This window comes from Neolamprologus brichardi, chromosome 10 (genome assembly GCF_056152115.1).
Source record: "Neolamprologus brichardi isolate AB-2024 chromosome 10, ASM5615211v1, whole genome shotgun sequence".
NCBI classification, from domain to species: Eukaryota; Metazoa; Chordata; class Actinopteri; order Cichliformes; family Cichlidae; genus Neolamprologus; species Neolamprologus brichardi.
Window position 1 is genome coordinate 9,574,298 of NC_142113.1, and position 23,185 is coordinate 9,597,482.

General features: G+C 41.5%; 1 protein-coding gene across 7 annotated transcripts in view; it reads right to left on the reverse strand.

Annotated features, from left to right (window-relative positions):
• The window catches only part of msi2b (musashi RNA-binding protein 2b), a 257,841-nt gene that overhangs the window by 100,677 nt on the left and 133,979 nt on the right, over positions 1–23,185 (reverse strand). For all 7 annotated transcript variants that reach the window (XM_006799518.3, XM_035911472.2, XM_006799517.3 and 4 more), the window contains exon 7: positions 13,793–13,841. In XM_006799518.3, the coding sequence (XP_006799581.1) occupies positions 13,793–13,841 (49 nt within the window). The remainder of the gene's footprint in view (positions 1–13,792; positions 13,842–23,185) is intronic.

The window sequence follows — 23,185 nt, forward strand, 5'->3', positions numbered from 1 at the left end:
GGAGGATGCATCGGGGAGAGACAGAAAAGACAGGAGAGAGAGAGAAAGAAAGAACAATGGCTGCCTCCCCCTCTTTTCCCTCTTGCTCCGTTCTCTCTACCTGTGTGAACATTTGCAAGCGCTGTTCATACATTATTCTGCCATGGTACCTAATGAGCCAGGCATCTCCACCCTGACACTTACGCTTGACTAGGCAACCCTTATAACAGGGTGGAGGCACACACACACACTTACACTCTCACACACACACACACACAGTTGCGCAACACCATTGCGGGTCATCGCAGCAGCTGCCTGATGCGGGATGATAAATACATCTCTCATCACTTTAGTCATGTAAAGGATCTCGCCATTATCGAAAGGCGTCTTTATCGTCTGCCACAAGTAATGGTCATAAAATGGCTTAAGTGTGTTTCTGTGTCATTTTCGGGCCTGTCAACCCCCCAGCTCTCGCAAACACACGGAGCAGCGTGAAGGCTGCTGATTAATATGGGGACAGACGCCATGTGCTCCTTCTGATTTGTTTGTTATTAAAGATGCTTCATTGTTCATGACGGCAGACAAAATTGCTCTTTTTGCTGCATTTTACTGCTCTGCACAGAAAAGAAGAGGGAAAAAAAAAGCAGGAGCACATCGGCGAGTATATCTTGTCTGGCAAAACAAAAAAAAATATTTAAAAAACGAGTCAGTGGCAGGATGTATCCCGCAGTGCTATGATTGTCTTGGCTGCCTCTGTATAAAAAGCGGTTCCACTTCAAAAAAAGAAAAAAAAAGACTCCTACAACTGTTTAAGTGGTAAACCAGCAGGCTGTGGGAGGCCAATCAGCAGCGTGGAGTGCCAACGTGGTAAAAAAGTTGGTCAAATACACATTAGACGTCACAACAGCGTGCAAGTGAAGGTGTGGGGCGCAGGGCTTTGAAATGGGGGATGGCTGGCATGTTTGTTAAACACTTAAAATGACATAAGACACTCAGTTTGACCCTGAAAGCGCAAAAAGGATGAGAAGAAAATGGGGGGGAAATGCAACAAAGAAACCAGAGATTGTTCCGTTTTCCTTTTTCATCTCTTTAATCTAAGATTAGATGCCTGGACTGGAGGTGATGTAATCTAATTCAGCTCGCAATCTCTTCTGTGAGAAGTGATTGCTGTGGCTCAGCAGCTGATTGTGATTTTCAATGTGGGTTGGTGTATTCTGACCACCATCGCACTTGAGAGGGACAACTAAAGGAGGAAAAAAAAAACTACAAAGAAGTTGTGATGAGATGTGATTGGAAGTTTTCGGGTGCCCTTTTGTGATGGAATTTGATAGCTTATATTGAAGATATGGAGAAAAAACAGGGTTGATGAGTGATTTTTTTACTGTTTGTTTGACAGTGAGATACCAGCAAATTCCTTTAAATAGTGTGTCTCTAGTCTCTAGTAAGTTAATATCCTATCTGTTTAAAATAACCATTCCTTAAATAATAAACATAAACATACACATAAACTGCCAGCTAATTGTCTGGTGAAATAAAAGGAAATTACTCTTTTAGTTTCATGTAATTTATAATTTCAAGCGAACACCTCATCATCATCATCATCATCACTTAAATTGTTTGCATAAAAATTCTTCAAAATAAGTTACTCCACACAACTTCTAAGGACTGCCAGTGTTTCTGCAGTGCATCTGTAGGTGTGACTGCTTCCAAAACCATGCCCATGTGATCAGCATGTTTTTAAAATTCCTGCAAAGACTTGAAGCGACATATTTTACTAACACTGCATAGCAGACACTTAGTTAATTCCCTCAAGTGGTGCGCTCAGCTGTAAGATGCCTGGGTAGGCACCAATCAGGCTGTAAATACAGGGGGACAATGCAGAGGGAGGCTACCACTTCCCTAGTCTGTCTCTGTAACAGTCTCATGAACATCAAGAGTATTCCTGCATTTCTGTGCACGTCTCTTTCTTTTTTAAACATCTTGATTTTGGTACTTTGTAACAGCTGCATATTATCCAGATTCAAGTGAACAAGTCTGTGTAAATTGTACTTGTATTCCTGTGTGTCTGTGCATGCCTTACATTTTATGTCTTTGAGTGAGTGTATGTGTGGGTGTGTGTGCATTTGTGTGTGAGGGGATGTAAACTCAGTATTCCAGGTCACGGTGGCTGCAATCTCACAGGAGGTTTAACCTTGGTAAATCCACTATTAGGTGTTCAGAGAATGATGATGTGAGCAGTAGATCCTCCCTGATGGTTTCACTTTCTAAGAGCATCCAGCAGGTCACAAATAGAGAAGCTGAGGGGGTATTACAAGGTCAAAGGTTGGCTAACTCTCAATATGATGACAATTCCAAGCTGGCATTTTCATTTCCTGAAGAGACTGATTCCCCGTAGCAGCTGAGACCGAATATGTTTGCTTATTTTTTTTGTTCATATAAGTTCTTCTCGGCTTTTAACACAGAGAATTTATATCACACATGCTGCAGTGGAGTCACTGTGTGCACACTGAACCCTCCTGTAGATGCACAGGGGTGAACAAATAAATAAATAAATACATGTTTTCACAATAGGTTAATTGATTAATCCAAATTGCCCATAGGGGGAATTCTGGGACAGACTGGCGACCTGTCCAGGGTGTACCCCGCCTCTCGCCCTACGACAGTTGGAATAGGCTCCAGCGCCTCCCACGACCCTGAAAAGGATAAGCAGAAGCGAATGGATGGATGGATGTTTTCACAATCTATACAGCTTTAAAATACATGCAAAAAAACAGAGCATGCCTCTCAACCATAAATGTGTTGTTCTGCACTTTTTTCCCCGCCAACACTTTTATTTTGCCCTTCAAATGTCTTCAGAGGTGCGGCCGTGCAGCTAACCAGTGGGAGTAGCTGATGTTTTAATGGCACATGGTTTGTCTCCTGGTGGTGAGATAAACATGGGGAAGAGATTAAAACCCCAGGCTTTCTCTCACAATCTCCTGCCTTCATCCTTCTTCCTCTTGCAGCGGCCATGCAGGGCTGGCAGTGCGGACTTTAACTTAAAACCAAACCCATCGGGTCGGTGAAGCACTGTGAAACCTAAAACACATAAATGACTACAGTGAAATGGGTAGAAGGGTGGATGTTAGCAATAATCAACAAAAAACAAACACGTAACAGCAAGAGAAAGATTCTCTACCATTTAATCACCAGTCTCTTAGGTACGTCATATTGTGCTTGTTGCGAATTACTGGCAGAAATATACACAACAACTGTGCGACTGTACTGTGATTTTCGGTGCTCATTTCAAGGTGAGTGTGTTGGGTCTCTGATGTCAGGATGTGGATCACAACAAAGAGCTTTAAGAGGAAGCAGCGGGGCCAGAGGCCAGGCTCCATACTTTATACTGCTCCTCCCTAGTGAGACACAGGTTGGTCATAAAGCCTGCTCGCCTAGGAGCTGATGAGCTGGAGCAGTTATTAAGAGTGGCTAAACACATCATTTCCTTTGTCACTGTGATTAGGCCAAGGCGAGGGGCCCTCCGGTGGAGGTAGACCCAGAGTGTATGATTAGCTCTGCCATTTAAATGACATTCACACTAATCGCTAATATCAGGTCTGTCAAGGTGAGAGAATGCAACAAGGAATCTGTCTGCTCATGTTGGAAGGCTGAAGCAATGCAGGAGGAAAAAAATAAAGTGCAGGAATATCTGACTCCACTTGATGTGAGCTCAGTGTCAATCAGTGAAATCAGGCACAGCTGCTGATTGCTCTGCTCTGCATCTGAGCCGCTATACAGTTGTCACGGCACAGAGGAGCTGCGATTTGTAAACACCACGACGTCTGTGGAAGCAGCCATGAGCTAGCTGTTTAAAAGGAGGGGAGAACGCCGGCCATTCCAAACACCTGACCCTTGTTAACTTGGAAGACAGTTCATCTAAATAGGTTTTATTGTATAAAAAAAAGAAAGAAAGAAAAGAAAATGAGCATTGGACAATTTGTTTGCAAAGCAATTTAATAAGAAATTAAAGAACTGGTTAACTCTCCTTTGTTGGCAGAAATGAATGTCTGAATTCTTCGCAGAAGCGCCATCTTTAAAACTTAAATGACCCCGCTCCCTCTCTTGCCTGAACAAAAGAAGGCATTATCAGCCCTCACTCTCAGCAGTGCTAGATCCATTTGGTAAACAGCCTGTGTCATACAGTAGTAATCAGAGGGTATTTTTGAGGGATTTGCAGGCTGGCCAGGAGGTATCCGCTGGAGTGATCTCTAATTGCTAGAAGCAGAGGCCTAGACTGCCTGGCGCTCTTTTGAAGCCATCGGCAGCAGCTTCCAGCCTGAGGAGCCAGCAGGGGGAGGCTTCCCACTGAGCCGCTGAGCTACTCTCCTTTTTCTTTATTTACTTCTCTCTTTCGCCCTCACCGTGCCTTTATTCTACTTTTCCTGCTTTTCTTGTCCTCGGTCCCCTTTCTTTCCACCCTCTTCTTCTCCTTCCCATTTCTTCTCTAACTGTACTTGTTCCCTTTCCCCACTCTCCTCTCCCCCTCCTCTCCCACTCAGTCAATGAGCCAGCAATCACTTTGCAGACAGACATCCTCTGCTCAGTCGGCCATGTTCAATCCCTAGCACCGGTGGCTGATGAGGCATTGTGGTGACGTCAAGCACTGGGGCTTTTCAGTGAGCTACAGTTAACCTGTGGAGGCGCAGCTCTGCTTCCCAGGTTACAGGACTCTAACTGGCAGGCTTTGTATAAAATAATTAATGTAATGTGCCAAGGAGATGAAAGATAATGAGGCCAATTATTTTTTTCTTCTCACCAAGTGAGGTGGGAGAGGCAAATTTATGTCAAATTGTTGGTGTATAATGACACCTAATACCACTCAAGCTTTTGTTATATATGAGCTTCTGTATCCTGGGGCAAAGACTTTTGCTCTACAAAGCGCAGGTTTGAAACTGCGCCAAGCAGACACACAAAACAGCCAGACACAACCACTAAATAATAATACGATGCTTCGAATGTTGGACCGTCTTGGGCATTCTCTCTATATTGTTTATGCGGGAGCTGCAAAACTCACCTATAAAAAGTACAAAGACACACAAATTGAAAAAAAAGAAGAAGAAAAAAAAGGTGCACGCTGTCATCCACACACAGTCTCACTGAGACACAACCAGTTTTTTGTTTGTTTGGAAGGCAGCTCGCTCAGTGTGACATTGACTCCTCAGTGCCAATTCCACACTGGGAGCTACACTTGCTAGCTTTGCTGCCAATCCAGGTAAAGAGATTACAGACACACACAATGCAGCCTTCTGTTCGTCTGCCAAGAAGAAAACCAGCCCTTTAAGCCCATAGAAAAAGGGGGCTATACATAAATTCACACAGCATTGGCCCTTTCCACATACAAACACCAAGAATCCCCTTCTTCTCCAGGAACATGGCTTCTAATGCACGCCTCGCTCACTGTGGCTCTCTCATACAAAGCAGCCTGGTGACTAAAACAATCCAGCCTCCATTTCTTTATCCTGGTCCCCAAGACTGTTGCACATTACTATTACTTGCATCATACAAATAAAGAAGGAATTTGGCTTACAATCAGTCACACAGTCATTATAAAGCTACACTAATGGGTGCTGTCTGGTTCCAAACTATTGTAAAACAATATGAAAGAAAGTTACACTAGGATTTCATCATCTTTCTTAGTGATGTAATTAAAAAGGTGAGGGAGAATGCATGTATCGCCCAAAATAGATATGGTGTCACCTGCGAATATTTTAACTCAGAGGTATTATCTAAAGATTTGCTGGAGAACAAAAACTTGACGATAGCTGCTTGGCTGACGCTGCTTTTTTAGCAGTTGAGATGTTGCACACAGGAAACAAACTCACTGTGACCCAATTAATGAACTACTTAGAATTGTAAGAGTCTAATTGGGGACCAAGCAGCGAAGCCTCAAAGGGATCTAGTACTTCTTCCTTTTTCAATGCATCTTCTTCATCAATCATATTCTTTACCTTTCAGCTCCCAGAATTACAAGGTAAAAAGTGAAATACCGATTAGAGACAGCTGTATGTTCTTTTTAATCAATTTATGACTTCTAGGCTGGACTATTGTGATTTATTACCATCAGGCTATCCCAAAAACTTCCTGAAAAACCTTGAGTTGAGTCCAAAATTTTGCAGCCAGCTGCTAACAGGAACTAGAAAGTGAGAGCACATTTCTCCCTTATTGGTTTCTCCTTCTTGAATAATCAGGCCCCATTTTATCTTAAAGACCTTATAGTGCCTGACCAGCCTGCAGTCATACAGCACTTCTCTCTCAAAACTTACTTGTGTTTCCTAGGGCATTTAAAAGTAAAATGGGACACAGAGCCTTCAGCTTTCAGGCCCTTCTTCTGTGAAACCAGCTCCAAGATTGGATTTGGGAGACAGAAACTTTTAGTATTTTTAAAATTAGGCTTAAAACATTTTGCTAAAGTGACCCTAAACCCTCTCATAGTTACACTGCAATAGGCCTAGCCTGCTGGGGGAATTCCCATGATGCACTGTTTGTACACTGTTTTCACTCACTATGCGTTTACTTTTAACTTAGTATTTAAGTTTGACACCAAGTGCTTGCTCATAGGTGGTTGTCTCATTGTTGGGCTATGCTGGGGTCATTATGACTCAATATAAAATAACTGAAGTAATCACAGGACCAGCCAGCCCAGAGCTCCATTGTCTCCATAGTGTCCTAGGTAAGCCTTGGGGTAGTTTAGTTATGCCTGAAATGCCTCACCTAGGAGTTGTCAAGGAGGCATCATGGTCAGATAATGGTGCCACTTCAGGTGGCTCCTTTCAGTGAAGTGTCTCCATTCTAAGCCCCTCCCAAATTACTAAAGCTCAGCTACGTAGGAAACTAATTTCCACTGCTTGTATCTTATTCTTTTAGTTACTACTCAGAGCTGATAACCATGGGTGAGCGTCGAAACATAGATCGACCTGTAAATTGACAGCTTTAGACTACTTTGATGCTCAGGGTTCTCTTCAATATAACTGATTGGTACAGCATATTCAGTCTGTCTGTCTGTCAGTGGCTTGCTCCACTCTCTCCTCACTTGCGAACAAGACCCTGAGATACTTAAACCTCCACTTGGAGCAGTAACTGACCTGGAGCGGGCACTCCATCCTTTTCTGGCTGAGAACCATTGGCTAAGACTTCGAGGTGCTAATTTTCATTCGCACTCAGCTGCAAAGCACCCCGGTGCAAGCTCTCAGTCACTGCCTGATGAAGCCAACAAAACCACATATCTGCAGAGTCAAGAGCCTGAGTCCAGTGAATCAGACACCATCCACCCCTTTGCTGTACCTAGAAATTCTGTTCATAAAAATGAAGACCAGAAAAGGCAGCCCTGGTGGAGACCAACACAAAAGTCTGACTTTTTGTTGACAATATGAACTAAGCTTTTACCAAGGTTATACAGGGACTGGAAACAATTGAAACCAAATGAATCAAAGTACACAAATGTGCCCCATTCTATGCTCAGGGCATTCTGGCATATGACAGGAGGAGCAAACAGTTGCTACCTTCCTCTACGTGTTTCGGGACTAAAGACAATACCTTACTCAAGTAGATTTTCCAGACAACAACTGGACAGACACATCAGCAGATGGAATTTTTCCCACTCCTAGGAGGGTCACTGTTGCTTGGATTAGCATTTGAAATGTAGCAGTATGTGTGGCATGACCAGGACCATTATTTAGGCAGAACCACAGTGAAACACTGTCTGATTATTTACAAAAATAGAAGACTAGCACAAACACTGCTGCTCATCTTACAAATTACAGATGCATTTTCTATCTTTTGCTCCCATATGCTCGCTTATTTGGAAGATTCATCAAGAACCGTTAGTAAACCAACTATGGACATCCTACTACAGTAAAATCTGCTTGGTGTGAGGTCGCTTGCAAGGAGTGAAGCACTCTGCAATTAGGTTTAGAAAAGTGCTCCAAAAATAAACATTCCAATTTTTGAGGTGAAGTTAACTCAGTTTGCTTTAGTTACATCCTCATTTTTTAAGCAGCGCTGCATTTCCAGTCTTTAGGATTATCATTAATTAATTTTACGTCTGTCACAGACTCTGAAAGCTTTAATAAAGACAGAGGTTAAAGTGGATTATCTCTTCAGCAGCACGGAAAAATATGAGTGGACAAGAGGGCGAAGAACCATGCCAACGTGACAACCATTTCGTTTTACTTTTATGACTTGTGGTCTGTTTTATTTTATTTTATTTTATTTTCAGTTCTATCCTAGTAATGAATTCAGTTTCTTCCCCATCATGTTTTCCACATTTATAGAGCCTACAGGAAATAAGATGGTATATGACAATGCATCTAAAACAAACTTTTGTAACATCATAGCATAATCACAGCAACATCCACCATTGCATAGTTAAATAGCTTACTGCAAATGGATTAAGATGTTCTGAGTGCAGCTGCTGCCTTTTTAGGCTTCTTAAATCCTTCCTAACATCCTAGTGACCTTTGAGGTCAATCAAAACATTTAGCAATTTTTTTCTTTAACTATGTGACCTCAGTTACTCGCTCAAGACTGTATACTGTATATAATCAATAGACATAACCACCGTGAAGGTTTGTGAAGCCCCATTTTAAGGCCTCAACATTAGAATCATTGCCATCCTTGTTTCTTGGAGCTATAACTTACCATTTTTGGACAAGAGGGTTGCTAAGTTATTAGCTAATAGCACCTATCCAGCACCTATCCAGCCATAGACTGCAGACTGACTCTTGGATGAGTTAACATACTTGACACATCATACATATCATTTGCCAGATAATTACAGTAAACAATCTCCAAAAGAGGTAAAAACTACAAACATAATCAAAAGCTCCAGTTCATTGATTGGATGTGGAGCCTAGCAGACAGTTGCCTTACACAACTGTATGAGTCGGCAGCCTGTGTTCTGTCAGTCAACGCAGCCACATCCCTAACTTTGAGCCTTAATAAAGTTTTATGGGTGAGTTATTGGACGGTTGCTATAAAGGGGGAAGTTAGCTTTAGTACCAGACTGTAAAAATTCTTATCTGTGCTGTAAAGCAGTTTTTTTTTTAAAACATGGGCATTTATGGGCATTGTTTTACTTTTGAAGACAAATACAGGTGGCCACATAAGACTTTCTTTTCACTCGTTTCTTGTTTCTGTGGTTTGAGCACTCCTGCAGCAAGAACAGGTCAAAGTTAAGGTTGTGTTTACAATATACATTTAACTCTGGAAGCATAAAGCAGATTTTTAAAGATTACACTCCATCTAATTCCTTACATAAAGTCAAGCCCAAAGCTAACCCTAAGTTGACACTTGATTATGACTTTGCTTGGAAGCACAAATGATTGCTAGTAGGTGCCAAAGAAAAGCAAAAGCATTACAGATCAAGGCTGACACAAGTTACCTCCCCCATGCCAACCTAATAGACGAGACTGCCATTCTGGATTTAACTGAAACTTTGAACACATTCAGGTAGCAAATGATTCCAGTCATGACCAAAATTGGTGGAGGTGATCTTCTTTCAGAGCCTCACAGAACTTACTACACCTCCTCTCCTCCATACCTGCTTCACGCCCTGGGGGACGGGGCTATGGCTCCCCACACTCCCTAGCACATCGTTACATGGAGAAACCTTTTGAATACAAGCGTGCTGATCCACACAGGTGTGCACACAGGTGTACACACGGGTGTTCACAGACAGAAACTACACCTTTCTTGGCTGCTACCTCAAAGCACATTGTGCGCTGTCAATCTTGCGTGCTGCACAATAACATTTAATATTTAGTATCTACTGTTATTTACTGTTAGCTAGTTTATTATGATGGTGTTGTGTTTATTATCTTGCTCTTTTTTGTTTGTTTTCTCTTCTGTTTTTTCTTCTCTCGACGGGTGATCCAGGTAATTTTTTTTCTTCCTCCCTTCCTCACTATCTCTTCTCCTCTGTTTTTCTTTCTCTCCCTCTCTTTCTTTTATTCTTTCTTTCTCCCTGTTCTATCCCACAGTCATGTCTGTCCCATCTGTAACAACAGAAAATAAAATAAAATAAATACATAATAATAATGAAGGTCAATCAAATGGACCAATATGGCAAGTCCATGATGAGCCACTTGGTAAAGTAAATCCGCCAGGCATCTTTCTTGGCCTTCAGACAATAAATCTGATGGCTAAAGATCCAAACGGGACAGGCAAAAAACAAACAAACAAACAAACAAAAAAACAACTTACTATACTGGTTTAAATTTTCAAACAGTTTTTTGTTGCAGCCAATAGAAATTGGAGCGAAGCTGCCAAATAGAAAATGAGATGATATCTCAGCTACTGTATTGACACCAAGCTTGATGTTTAGATTTGGTAATTCTTCTTCAGGTCATCAAAAAAACAAAAACAAACAAACAACAAAAACCCTCCATGCTTCACCATGGGAAGCAGCAATAATTAAAAATGCACTTTTCCTATTGGTGCTTGCAGCCAAGCTTTTATCGTGACCAGATCAAGTTGCCATGGAGACTGTGCCGTGCTGGACTGCTTGATCTGTCATCATCATCATCATCATTATCATAATCATCATCCGTGAAACTTGCAAGTATATTTTAGCATCGGAATTGCATTGCTCTAATTTCTGTTGTGCATGTTGTTCTTGTTTTGATTTGTGTGTAGTAAGAGTGATGCTGGGAAGCTGCTTGTGGATAATATCTATGCTAAATATTTTCACCTTGTACAAGGTACCTTTTGAATTACACGTGGGGTACAATGAGAGTGCTACTGTGGTGGAGAAGCAGGGCGAATTACGGTGTGGTAGAGTAGCACTTAATAAGGGACGCTTACGAGTAACAAGACAAAGAATTCATTTATCATCTACTGTAACTTGTAACTCACAAATTAAACCCCAATGCTTTGGCGGATAATGATATTTGCCACTCTTTCATCATGCTCTCAATCCCATCCGTTTACAGATGCCATTTTTCTGCACCCCTATAACACTCTTCATGGCACTGCCAATTGTGTTTGACAGTGAAAATCACATTTGAGATCATAGATCATATGTCAGCCAGCCGGGAGGAGGTAAAGGGATGACAGAACGATTTTTGACTCAGGGCTATACCAAAAGCTTTTATTTCCCCCCCATATAGCTTGTCTTGTCATCCAATTTTGGCATGTGAAGGCATGTTGAGGGGGTTGGAAATGATGACTGGTATGTGTAGTCTGTGACTGCTGTGCTCATGGCCCTGTCCCCAGTCTGTGTTTTGGAGCAAAGGCACTGTTTGCTGGACCTCCTGCACAACCGAATAAACCACCCATAAACAAGAAAAGTTAAAAATATCTTGTGAAATAATGCCCTGAAATTCTCCTCTCTGTCACAAAATGAATGTCAGGAGAAAAAGGGGAAGGTTGTAGGGAGGCGGAGCAGGAGTCAGTGAGGGTGGGGTGAGGTGGTGGTGGTGGTGGTGGGGGGGGGGGGGGACACTGCAGTAGAACATGGAACAATAGGCGCCCTCTGGCATCAACCTCTGGACAGCCCAAGCCGCTCAGCAAAGACACTGAACTCACCCACAATGAACTGCTGCAGCGGGAAGGGAGGCTTTAGAGAGTTCAATTTCCAACACAATTGGCTGTATTCTACTCCTTTAAATGCCAAGGAGATGGTGTGCAGCGTGTGCCTTTGTGAGGAGCTTTGCTTACAGCGAGTGTCCTCTAACAGGAGAGACAGAAGGAGAAAGACAAGAGATGGCGAAGACAGGCCAGAATGGGAGATGGTTTGGGGACAGAAATAGTGTGACTGGATAGAAGAAAAGGAAAAACAAATAAGACTGAATGACCGGGAGAGATAGAGAGTAAAAAGGAAAAAAAAAAAAAGAAAAGGTAGAAACGAGAAGGGTAGAGAATGTCTCCTCTGGTTGTCGTTTCGCCAGGCTCGCAGGGACCGTCTGAAGGACAATGCTGCTACTAGTGAAGTGTGACGTTTGTCCTCTATCCAATTCACCACAGCCCCAAAGAAAACACTCACAATCAAGTGTCGATCATGCATCTCAAACACAATAAGCTCTTCCAAAAAAAACCCCAAAAAAACAGAACATCGCATTATACAGCAATATACAGCACTGACCTTAGGTAAGAAATGTTTTGGGAGAAAAACAAAAAAGCTACAGAAATGACATTCAAATGAGGCCATCTGAACCTTTGCAGTAAAAGAGCACCTTTAAAAGGTTTTTAGTAGTAAAAATAGCATTTTTCTTTTTACAGTATAACCTCCCGATGTTCAAGTAAATATAGCAAATAAAAATATGACCAGTCACATTAATGGCTCTGGTGAATAACTTCTTAGAGGTTTGTAATATTCTGCACCATTCATCTGAAAGACCTGTTGTGCTTTTTATGTTTTTTTTTCCCCAAGATGAAAAAAAGCAAATATCTACCGTGTCAAATTCCCACTGGAACAAATAATCAAAACGCTACTTAGACAAAACAGCAACCGCAGGAAGAACTGCACCTGACGCCTGTCTCCGTGTCACACTCAATATAAATATGCCCGCTGTCATCAGAAAAATTGCCAAGGAGGCTGTTTCTCCATCACTGTCTTCATTTGAAGGGCATTTTGCTGCCCAAAGGCAAACGCCTAACACACTCTCCAAGCATGGCGCCCAGCCCCTTTCACAGAGGGCTGGCGGTGCAGCAGCCAGGAGAGAGAAGAGCGAGAAATAAGAGAGAGTGAGAGAAAAGCCTTCGTCTCAAAGCAGACCTCACACTGGGTTCTGTCACTACAGATCAAAATCCCCTCAAAGCCATAGATCACTTCCACTATAGTTCACATGTTTCACACTTAGAAACTGTTTACCAGACTCAAAAGAGTTTGCCTGCACAGCACTCACACACGGATATAGCTTAAAAACCAAAGACAGAGTTCACTCGCAAAACAATAACTGCTTTCGATCCCAGAACACTGCACTTAAACATTTATACGCTTTGAGGGGACGACTTCTTCGCTGCAAACAAATATTTACATCTATATGCTCAGCCCAGCTGAGTGAGAGGGTTGTGATGCCAGCTCTGCCTACAAGTGAGCTGACTGGCGTGACAAACACAGCAGTGTCTGCTCCTTTTTCTTGTGGAAATACCTGTCAGCGCCTGTCGACTGCTCACGCACACAATGATACATACAGGCATAAACAGCCAGGGACAGTCTGTCTCCTAAAAAGTTCCTTTAGCGTACCTGTGTGAGGCAGCAATACCAACCATCGCACAGTTTTGAGGATAAGTGACAGGCCTATATACGTGTCTGCCGGTGGTTAAGTCGGGGCCTAAAAGAGTGTCGCTTGGCTTAAATACGCCGACGCCGCATTGTGGTGCAGGGAGGAAACCTGTCTTTGGAAAGTCCTTCTGCTTGAGAGAGAAATGTCCCCCCTCATCTCAGATAAGGAGCTGATGAGATAAAGCGATAAAGTCAGTGCTTCTCTTGGGTCTTATCTGATGCTGTTATCTGACTGCACAGCACCCACCATCTCGCAATCTTTACACCCTTTAAGCACCTCTCTGAAACACTCACACCAGCATCATCGCAGACACACACACACGCACACACTCGCCATCTAATGCTCAAACATTCTAAACACCGTACCAGCTTATTGATTACTTTGACACGCTCCCATTGTTGAACAGATGGCACACCTAATATCATGTGAAATGGAACTGTTCTGTGTTATCTCATGGGGAAAGGACATAAAATGACTATTTTCTCACCTTTCGGAAAGACAGAGGGGGAAAAAAAACATCAGGAAAGGGGGAACAGAAGCTGTGCACTTACCTCTATGTCTGTTAGTAGTCTTATCAAACATAAGCATGGCATCATCAACCTGGAAGACATAAGAGGAGTGCCGACATTAGCTTAATCTTTTCGGCAAGTACCTCACATCACCTTCTCTCTATTGAATCGCAGCTCGTCTACTCGCAGTAATTGCTCTTAGAATATTTATTTTCGCTCCTTTACACTGATTTCTTCCCCAGCACCCCTCTCACACATAATAAATCAGAGTTCACGCTGTGTTGTCGGGTTACCACTTCCGTGTCCATCTATAGATTAAAATTTCAGCGATAAAGAAATCCATGCAATCACAGTGGCGTTACGTGTTTTCTGGATTAGATGTGGCAAATATGCGAAGAGCAGCAATGGGAGAAAAATTAACAAAAACTACCAGAAGAAAAAAGAAAGAAAGAAGAAGAAGAAAAACTGTGTTGACAATATGTTTATTTTGATGAACACTGATGTCCAGTCTTGGGGAGAGGGACAGATAGACACATTATACTAAGCGGGTGTAAGACAAATGTGATCCTTCCTCATCTCAGAGCCCCAGCAGCCCCAGCAGCAGCAGCAGCATCCACCATAATATCATCCTTCATCATGTCCAATAAAGCCACACACAGACAGGCAGCATTTTTTTTTCACACATCCCCGAAAAACAGATCTCTAGACACACTCTTCTTTCTATAATGCTGATGAAATGCTTAAAAAACAGACTGAGGCATGCTCATTTAGCCTGTGATGTTGTCTAAGAAAAAAAAGAAAAGAAAAAAAAGATGGAGGAGTAGAGAGCAGCAGCAGCAGCAGACAGAAACAAAAAGAGGGAGCACTCTGCACCATTCACTCCCTGGTTATGGTCTATAGGTAAGTGTAACTGTACTGAGGAGGCTTAATAGTGTGCAAGTGTGCATCTGTGCTTTTCACGGGAGGGTTACAAAGCTTCGGGAGGAGATGGGAAGAGACAAGAATAGGGGGTCTCACTCAAACCGAACTGTCTGATTGGATAAAGAGAAGTGCCTGGCAGCCAGGCAGACTAGCGCTGGCACGCTGTTCGTGCCACCCTCTTGCCACACATTTGGCACACAAGACGTTGGCACAGCTTGTAGGGCCAAGTTACTCACTGTATGGCTCACAGGCACTTGATTTGCTCCTCCCTAAATTATTTCCAAGTTGTCAAATTTAGCAAGCAATGCTGATGTGAATCTTCAAGTAACTTATATACATATACACACACACAGCGCCTGAGCACCTGAACTGCTGTTTGCCAGACTACCTGAAAAGGAAGGCAGGCAGAGCCTGCAGGTAAATGTTGCGGAAAGGTAGGGCTTATTAAATCCTACAGAGTTGCATCAGTTCTGCAAATTAGTGATAAACAACAGCTGTGACAGAACAAAACAATGGATGTTACGTGTGGTTAAGTTAAGCCAGAGTCATTGCAAGAGAGAGACATGGCAAGTGAAGAATCCTGAATTAAAACGTGGAACTTGTGCAAGGGGTGATATTGTTTAAAATGGCAGGCAGGCATTTCACACTCACTTTCTAAAATAATAATCGCTTGCTCAAGTCTTTACAAAGAGGACAAAACTTAGACAGGCAGTCTATCTTAAGTACTGTCAGGAAATGCTCAAGTGTGGGTATAAATTCAGCAGAGCTGCTGGTACTTGAGCTGGCACTTTTATACAATCACTAACAAAGTTATTATTTTCCCTGGACTATTTCTCTTTGTCAACACAAAAGGGGTAAAAAAAAATAATAATGAAGTTTGCAGTGTCTCTGAAAAATGTGCTATCTGATGACTGTGTGGCGGGAAAATATTACAGGGGGAGTACAAATAAACAGCTGCCGGGCAACATCACCTGCAGCAACAGTTTTCTAAACAGACATTTAAAATGTCACCAAACCTAACGTCTGTCTCATTCCAGCCGATCTAATCGAAATCACATTAAAGTGAGAGGAAACTGGGAAACTGCAACCCATAAGTGCTAATGGCTGCAGTCCACTGGCTAAGTTTAAAGAACCCAAAGAAAGTAGACTGTTTAGTGTCTACACAGCACTGAAAACAAGACGTGAGAAAACTCCGATTTGGTCCATTTCTGTAGCTGGAATTCAGCTTGTAGCACCAGAAAGAGTTTCTAATGCCTAAGCATTTGACAGCGTGAAAGCTGCATTGCAGAGCAAAGATGGAATGGCATGTTTACCAACTATGGTAAACGTTTAATTTGACAAGCGTGGCTGACAGCCTGTGATCATTTACATGGGAGACAGAAATTTATAGCATTTGACTTCTGTCATCTAATGTCAGTGATACTGGAAGAGCCAACAGAGTCACTAGTCCATGCATCAGTAGAAGTGCAAACAAAAATGGCATATTTATTTGACTCTTAAAGAAATACAGGCACACAGAAACATGGCACATAGAACTTCCCAAAACATTAAATAGAAGAGCATTGTATTTTAAAGCAAAGTAACACAACATAAATTAACATTAAGACCCTACAATATCAGAGAGTTCAAACATATGCATACAGTGTGAATGACATTACATCCACATGACCAAAAACTTGGCGACAGTAAGGAGGAAGAACTTTCTCTTAATAGGAAAAGACCTCTGGTGGACTCAATTTAAGGGAGCTTCATCCATCTGGCTTGACCAGATGGTGAAAAGGGTTACACTACATAGGAAAAACTACTGGGGCACTTACAGATTATACCTATAGAAGCCGCTCAGCGATGGAAACCACGTATTTGTGCTGATGTTAATGGCAGCTGTGGTGTGGAACTCTGTAGTTATTGAGCCAGCAGTGCATGGGCGAAATATATACAGTATGTGCCTCAGATCTGTAATTTTTATTCCGCGGTTGATCATGGAATCTTGGTAGTATCACGCTTTAATTCAGCAAGCTTTTTAGAATAACCCATTCTTTCACAAATGTTTGTAAAGACATGGCTAGGTGCATGATATTATATACCTGAGACAATGAGACAGAAAACACTAAAAACACATACACAAAGTCACTCCATACTTTGTCCATGTGGTGTAAGAAAAGACAGAGTAGAGGAGAACAGAAAGCGCACAAACAACAGTCATGGCAAACAAATAACTTGGTTTACAGATGAAGACAAATTATTAGCCCCTTTGAAATTTAAATTTTTAATTAAAGTTTTCCCAACTGCTTTTTTAACAGAGAAACAAATTTTCCTCATAGCATTTCTAAAAATATTGTTGTCTTTAGAGAGCATGATTTTTTTCCTATTTGCAAACAACAACAGAATTATTTCAGAAAAGAAAAATTACCAGGGTCAATATTATTAGCCCCCTGAAAAACTGACCTTTTTTGAGCCATAGAAACAAACCACTGGTCTACAATGATTTGCTTTAGCTGTGTAATGGTCAAAGCTTGTAAAATCAAGTTAAAACTGAGGCTTCTCTTCCAATTTATACACAGAACAAAAATCTTTGTTCTGTATTTGATTTGAGCTGTCACTTGAGAAAGCATAATGCCAAAATGAAATAAATTAGTTTAAACTTGAGAAAATTAATTGTTGATGGTCACAAACCAGGAGATGGACATACAAAATTATCACTGCGTTTCTAACTGTCAAGAACTGGAGTGAGAAGTATCATCAAGAAATTCAAAGAGAGCCACACAGTACAGAACAAGCCTTGCAGAGATTAGCAAGTGAAAGATTTCAAAAAGTTTGGAAAGAAAACTACTGAGAGATGTGTCTAAACACCCCAGAACAAGACACTAGTAAATGACTTAGCCAAGTCAGGAACAGTAGTCTCAAGAAGACAATCACTAGAACCCTGCACAGGGATGGGCTGTGAGGTTAGAGACTAAGAAAAACTCAACTTCTGCAGAAGAGACGCCTTCAAGCCATACTGAAGTATGCTAAGGACAACCTGGAGAAAGATTATACATACTGGAAGCACATCCTCCAGTAAGATAAGATTAAACTAGAGCTGTTTGGCCAGAGAGACCCAGTAAAACACAGGGGTGGGAGTATTATGTTGTGTGGATGCTTCAGTGCGTCTGGAGCTGGGAATCTCGTCAAGCACGAAGGAACCACGAAGAAAGAAGATTTCAAAAGAAAATCTCAAGCAGTCAGCAGCAAAACTGGGTCTTGGTCGTCACTTTGTCTTCCAACGCAACAATGACTCAAAACATATGCCACTTTTAGTGAAGAAATACTTCCAGAAGACCAAAGTCAATGTTACAGACTGGCCTGTGCAAAGCCCTGACTTGAATCCCACTGAAAATCGATGGGTTGACTGAAGACCAAGATCCATACCAGAGGACCATCAAATCTGGAAGAGATTGAGAGATTCATCAGAAGAAGAATGGGCTGGGAGATGTGTGCGAGACTTGTTGTAAACTACAACAAATGCCTACAGGCTGTTATCCAGCAAAGGATACACAACTGACTGTTAGCATCAGAGAGCTAATAATGCTGATGTTGGTCATTTTGGTGCTTATGGAATAATTGATTTTCTGTGTCCAAAATCAAACTGGGATGTTTGGAGAAGCTGTGTTAAAAATCCTTTGCTCTGTTTAAGAACTTGGGAAAGAGTAAAAAAAAAAGAAGAAGAAGAAGAAGAAGGAAGGAAAAGACAAGGAAAAAAAGAAAGCATTTTAAAATATACATTTTCATAAGGGGGTTAATAATTCTGTCCTCATCTGTAAGTCTGGATGAGTTATTACAGTTTTGCATTATCTAATTAGTTTTCATTTTAATACGTTTTTGTTTTCAGTGTCATTTCAAATTCCAAAGTAGGTTTAGTTGTTTCCGTTTAGTTTGTATTGTTACAAAATGTTTCATTTTAGTTTAGCTTTTATTATGCTGACTGTATAATTTGGAGAGTTTATGTGAAACATCCAGAAATAAAAATGCAAATACAGTGCTTTTTGAAGACAGCCTAAGCATAGTCATGTAGACATCTCAATAAATAGACCAACATTAAAACTTAAAGAGACATCTTGCACTTTTTAATTTGAGTTATTTTTTATAGGTAGACAGTGCAATTTCAGTTAACTCTCATGTTTTTAAGTCCAGTTTTTTTCTTCCCCCATTAACTGTTTTTTTCCACACATAGTTTTTGGTTTTTTGTGTCATTTTAGTTAACTCTAACAATCTCGGCTACAATAAAGTGAATAACATACGTCTTTCCTCTTGCTGTCAATAAGTGGATGTAAAGTCTTGAGCACTGCGGTGGGTTGTGTTGTCATGTGGTGCTGTATAAACAAGTGGCCCGCAGTTTCATCAGCCATCAGCCACCACGAGCCCTTATGCAGCATGACATTCAGATATCTGCACTCTAATATTGATAGTATTGCCACCATAAAGCCATTTACAACCTGAGAGCAGAAAGACTGCTACTTTGTAAAATGAAGTGAGGTCTATTAAAGGAAGTGTATTACATAAATGTGTGAACTGTGTTGTTGTGACATTATTAGAGAAGGACCATCCTGTCAGTGAGACCCATCCAACAAAGAACACAGATTCACAATATAGCACTGATGGGCACTTTAACAAAGAATGTGCACATCATGTGAGGGTCACACTCCAGCAGGTCATACTATACACCCTCCCCTCTCTCTCTCTCTGCCACTTGCAGAGTCTATAGAACCATCTCCTGTGCTTCAGGGCTTTTCAATGTAGTTATTCAAGCAGAACACAACTGTGTGCCTCCATCTGATAGAAGGTTAAGGACCTCTTCACTGCTCACAAAAAAAAGCCCGCCACACAGAGGTGAGGCCAGGCTCACCTCAGGGAAGAAATCTTTCTCTGTCCTCCTCCTCCTTCTCTTTCACTCTTCCTTTTCTCCTGGCACAGTGAAAAGAAAGGTTCAAAGGATAATGGCTGTCTTATCACTATGTAAAAAGGGAATGGGAACTCCAGCGAAGTGCCTGGCCTTTTGTGACAATGAAGAAAAGAGCAAAAGTCTATTTCACTGTGGTATATGCACTGGAACAGTCCATGACCGCTTAAGAAGAGGCTGCTGGAAGGCAGTCAGCGGGCGAGAGGCCGGGCAGCTCTTTAACTGAACCTGCAGCAAACACATCTGAACCAAATAACCTCTAACAAAGGGCCAGCAGAAGTATATTATTTATGTCAAGTGTTGGCTTACTAGCAATACACAGCAAGAAGGTAGTGATTTCATACTAGAGCCCTTTCCTCTTTCTGAATCCCATTGTGCAAGCTCTTACACTGTTGCTATTACAAATTGCTCATAATTTCTGTGAAAGAACTTCTCCCTGAGCTTTAAAGGCATCAACCAACAGATCGCACATTAACTGGTGCACTGGGAGCTTTTACGCATTCACTGTGTTGTCAAACAACTAATCAATGCAAATGCTAGAAGACTAACATCCTCCTCTGAGTTCTGGAGAACCAGAGGAAATATTTGGTGTCCTTTACAGGTTGTGTGCTTTGATTGATTAGTAGTGTTTACGCAGTATTTAATGCACCTCTGAAAGTTTTATCTACAGCATGCCTTTTGGTTGAAGTTAAAAGACTTTTTTGCTCCAAGTTCTGTCTGTGAAACTATTTTTTTTTCTCTATTGTCGTGACCACTGAAGGTAAGTCATCTTTGGAGTAACATGACGGTAAAGCTCTATATCACTCTGCTTCAATAAGCCGAGAAAAAGAGACCTTTTCTGACATATAGCACAAGGTTCAACCTCACACCAAGTACAACCTCTTTGTGTGTGTCAATCCATATGTTTGAACAAGCACAGAAAAATACATGCTAATTCTAGAAAAAAAAGAAAAATGTGGATGAATGATGAATTATGTATCAAAGGACAAACACATCAATAAAGGCTAATGTGCTCTGTTTTTGGACAGGAAAACAGCAGAGGTGCCAGGTGACAGGGGGAGATTTAAGAGCTCTGGAAATGAATTATGACAGCTATTTAGATAGGTGTCAAATGCACATTTACATTCAGCTCATGGCTGAAGGCTAGAGGAGCTTTCCTGCAATTTGGGGGTGACACTGATATAGATCATATCTGATGCCAAAGGAACGAAGGCTTGAGCCACAGATAGTGACCTGAGAGTAGGCTGTGCCTATCCTTTTGTTGCATCTCTGTCTTTGTACTGGCACCTGGTGCGGCTTTGTGCTGGCTGCACTGGGATACACAGTGGTTTCTTTTCTTGCTTTTATTACACTTGCTGTGAACTTCATTTTTATCTGAGTGGAAAGAATTGAGCTGTGTGTAGTTATTAGGCAATTTTGGTGTCAGTTTTGGTGTCAAGGATTACTGGGATTTGTGCTCACGCTGCCAACACCAAAGCACCAACTGGGCTATTTGCATCAGTTTACCAGGTGATGCTCAAAATCATTTGTGGCCAATTCAGCATGAAAAAAATCCTTCTACAAATGCCTCGATTACAAAAAAAAATATCACAGTGCCAATTTTCTATTGGCACAACTCAAAGCAATAAATACAGATCATGTGAACAAGTTTGGCCCTCAATATACCCTACAGTAAAAGCGCTTTTCATAAGTAGAACCCTGGTTTAAGCTGTCTTGCTGGCAAGCATCCATTTTTCTCAAGTGTTTCTGACTAAAGGGCCCACTCCCTCGTATTTCTAGGGACAGCTGCTTGTAGCCGAACCTGCAGCACAGCCTTGCAGCCGGGTGGGTAAAGGGGGCAAAAAAGAAATCCCTCCATCGATCAGTGATGTATCACATCATTATTATCATTACCGCTGTGACAGATAAGGTCATGGTCGAGGAGAAAAACTCAGCTCGCGCTGCCCCTTCATCAACACTCCCCTCGCAGTAGTGCATCTAATATTCTATTACAATGATGGCAATTAACAGAGAAATGATAGCGACCAGTGACAATGGACAAATTTGTGACAACCCTTTCAATTGTTCTTTTGTAGAGGAAATCTATATCATTGTCTGGGAACGTTGAGCTGCAGTGTGTTGCATCCACGCTTGAGCGCTTTTACAAGTGGTAGTTTAACGAGGAGCAGAGGGCAAAATTTTAGCTCCCCATAAGCTCTTGCAATTACACAAGGTGGCAAAAGGGACCGCGTTCTTAAGCGTGAGCCGAGATGGACGAGCTATTCTTTCAGCGTCCAACGAGCCAGGGGCCAGGCCAGCTATGTTTAATCTGGAACGCAACCTTTTTCTTTCCCAAAAGAAATATTCCTTATTATAATGGATGAGTGGCAACCCTCCGCAGAAGTGATAAAAATGCACGGCTAGAGTGCAAACTTAACACACACATCACACACATACAGATAGAAAAAGCACAGCGATGTCGGGGTGAAGAGAAGCTTATCTGCTGTCTGCTCTGTCTACCACATTTCTCTCTCTTTTTTCTTTTAAGTAAATATGTCTGTTTCATAGTTTCCCCCAGCAAAACTTTATTCCTTAACTCTTTTGAAAATAAATTTAAAAAAATTAAGAAATGCCAATTTGCACAGATTTAAAGGGACAAATACTTTGTTACTGGACAGAAGACACAAGGTGCTTCAAGGCTGCCCTAGAAGTGTAACATATTAATCAGAATCAATCACGTTTGATTGGCAAATACAAGTCTTACCTGTTACACTATATTCTGTATAATACACAGTGTGACGCAACCACAGAGCTCCACAAAGGAAACTAGCTGGCAGTATACACGCTTCATCTATTATTTTTATATCCACTGCTGAAAAACAGAAGCAACAGACGGATTTGTGTTTTTCAGCATTTATTCCACAGGAATTCTTGTGTACGTAATTATTAATGATATACACCACTGGCGGATTGTCACTGCTTATTCCACTAACTTTCCCTCTTGTTGACATTAACAAAATGGCTTGAGAGAAACAGTTGAGGAGGACAATTCCTCAAATCTGTCAGGATTACATATTTATGAGGTCCCCTGCTCAGCATCCAAGGAGGTCGCTATGGTGATACAAACTGATGTATATTCGAACAATGAACTTTGCTTTGTGTGTCGAGAATGCCTTAGAGCATTGTTGAAATGGTTAGAACAGATCCTACCACGGAGCTCTGAGCAGCTTTCAGATCAGCAAATACACAATTAAAAAGACAGTCATGCTGAGGCCACTCTAATCAATGTACTGTTACAAAGAAATGTAATAAAAGGATGATGGAGTGATGCCTTCAGGAGGCTGCTGTATTGTTAGAGCAGACTGTAGCACTGTTGTGCCACAAAAATATTTTATTAGCACAACTCCACACATCTAGGCTCCCACAGAAAAAAACGATGGAGGTAACAATGAGTCATACTCTGACACCCTGTTCTTGTAATTGAACCAAATTTCTATACAAAGCAATGTTTTATTCTTAAGTAATCCCAATTATGCACTACAGAAACATAACACTGTCACCCAGGGAGTCTTGTTTACCTACAATTAAGGAACATTCTT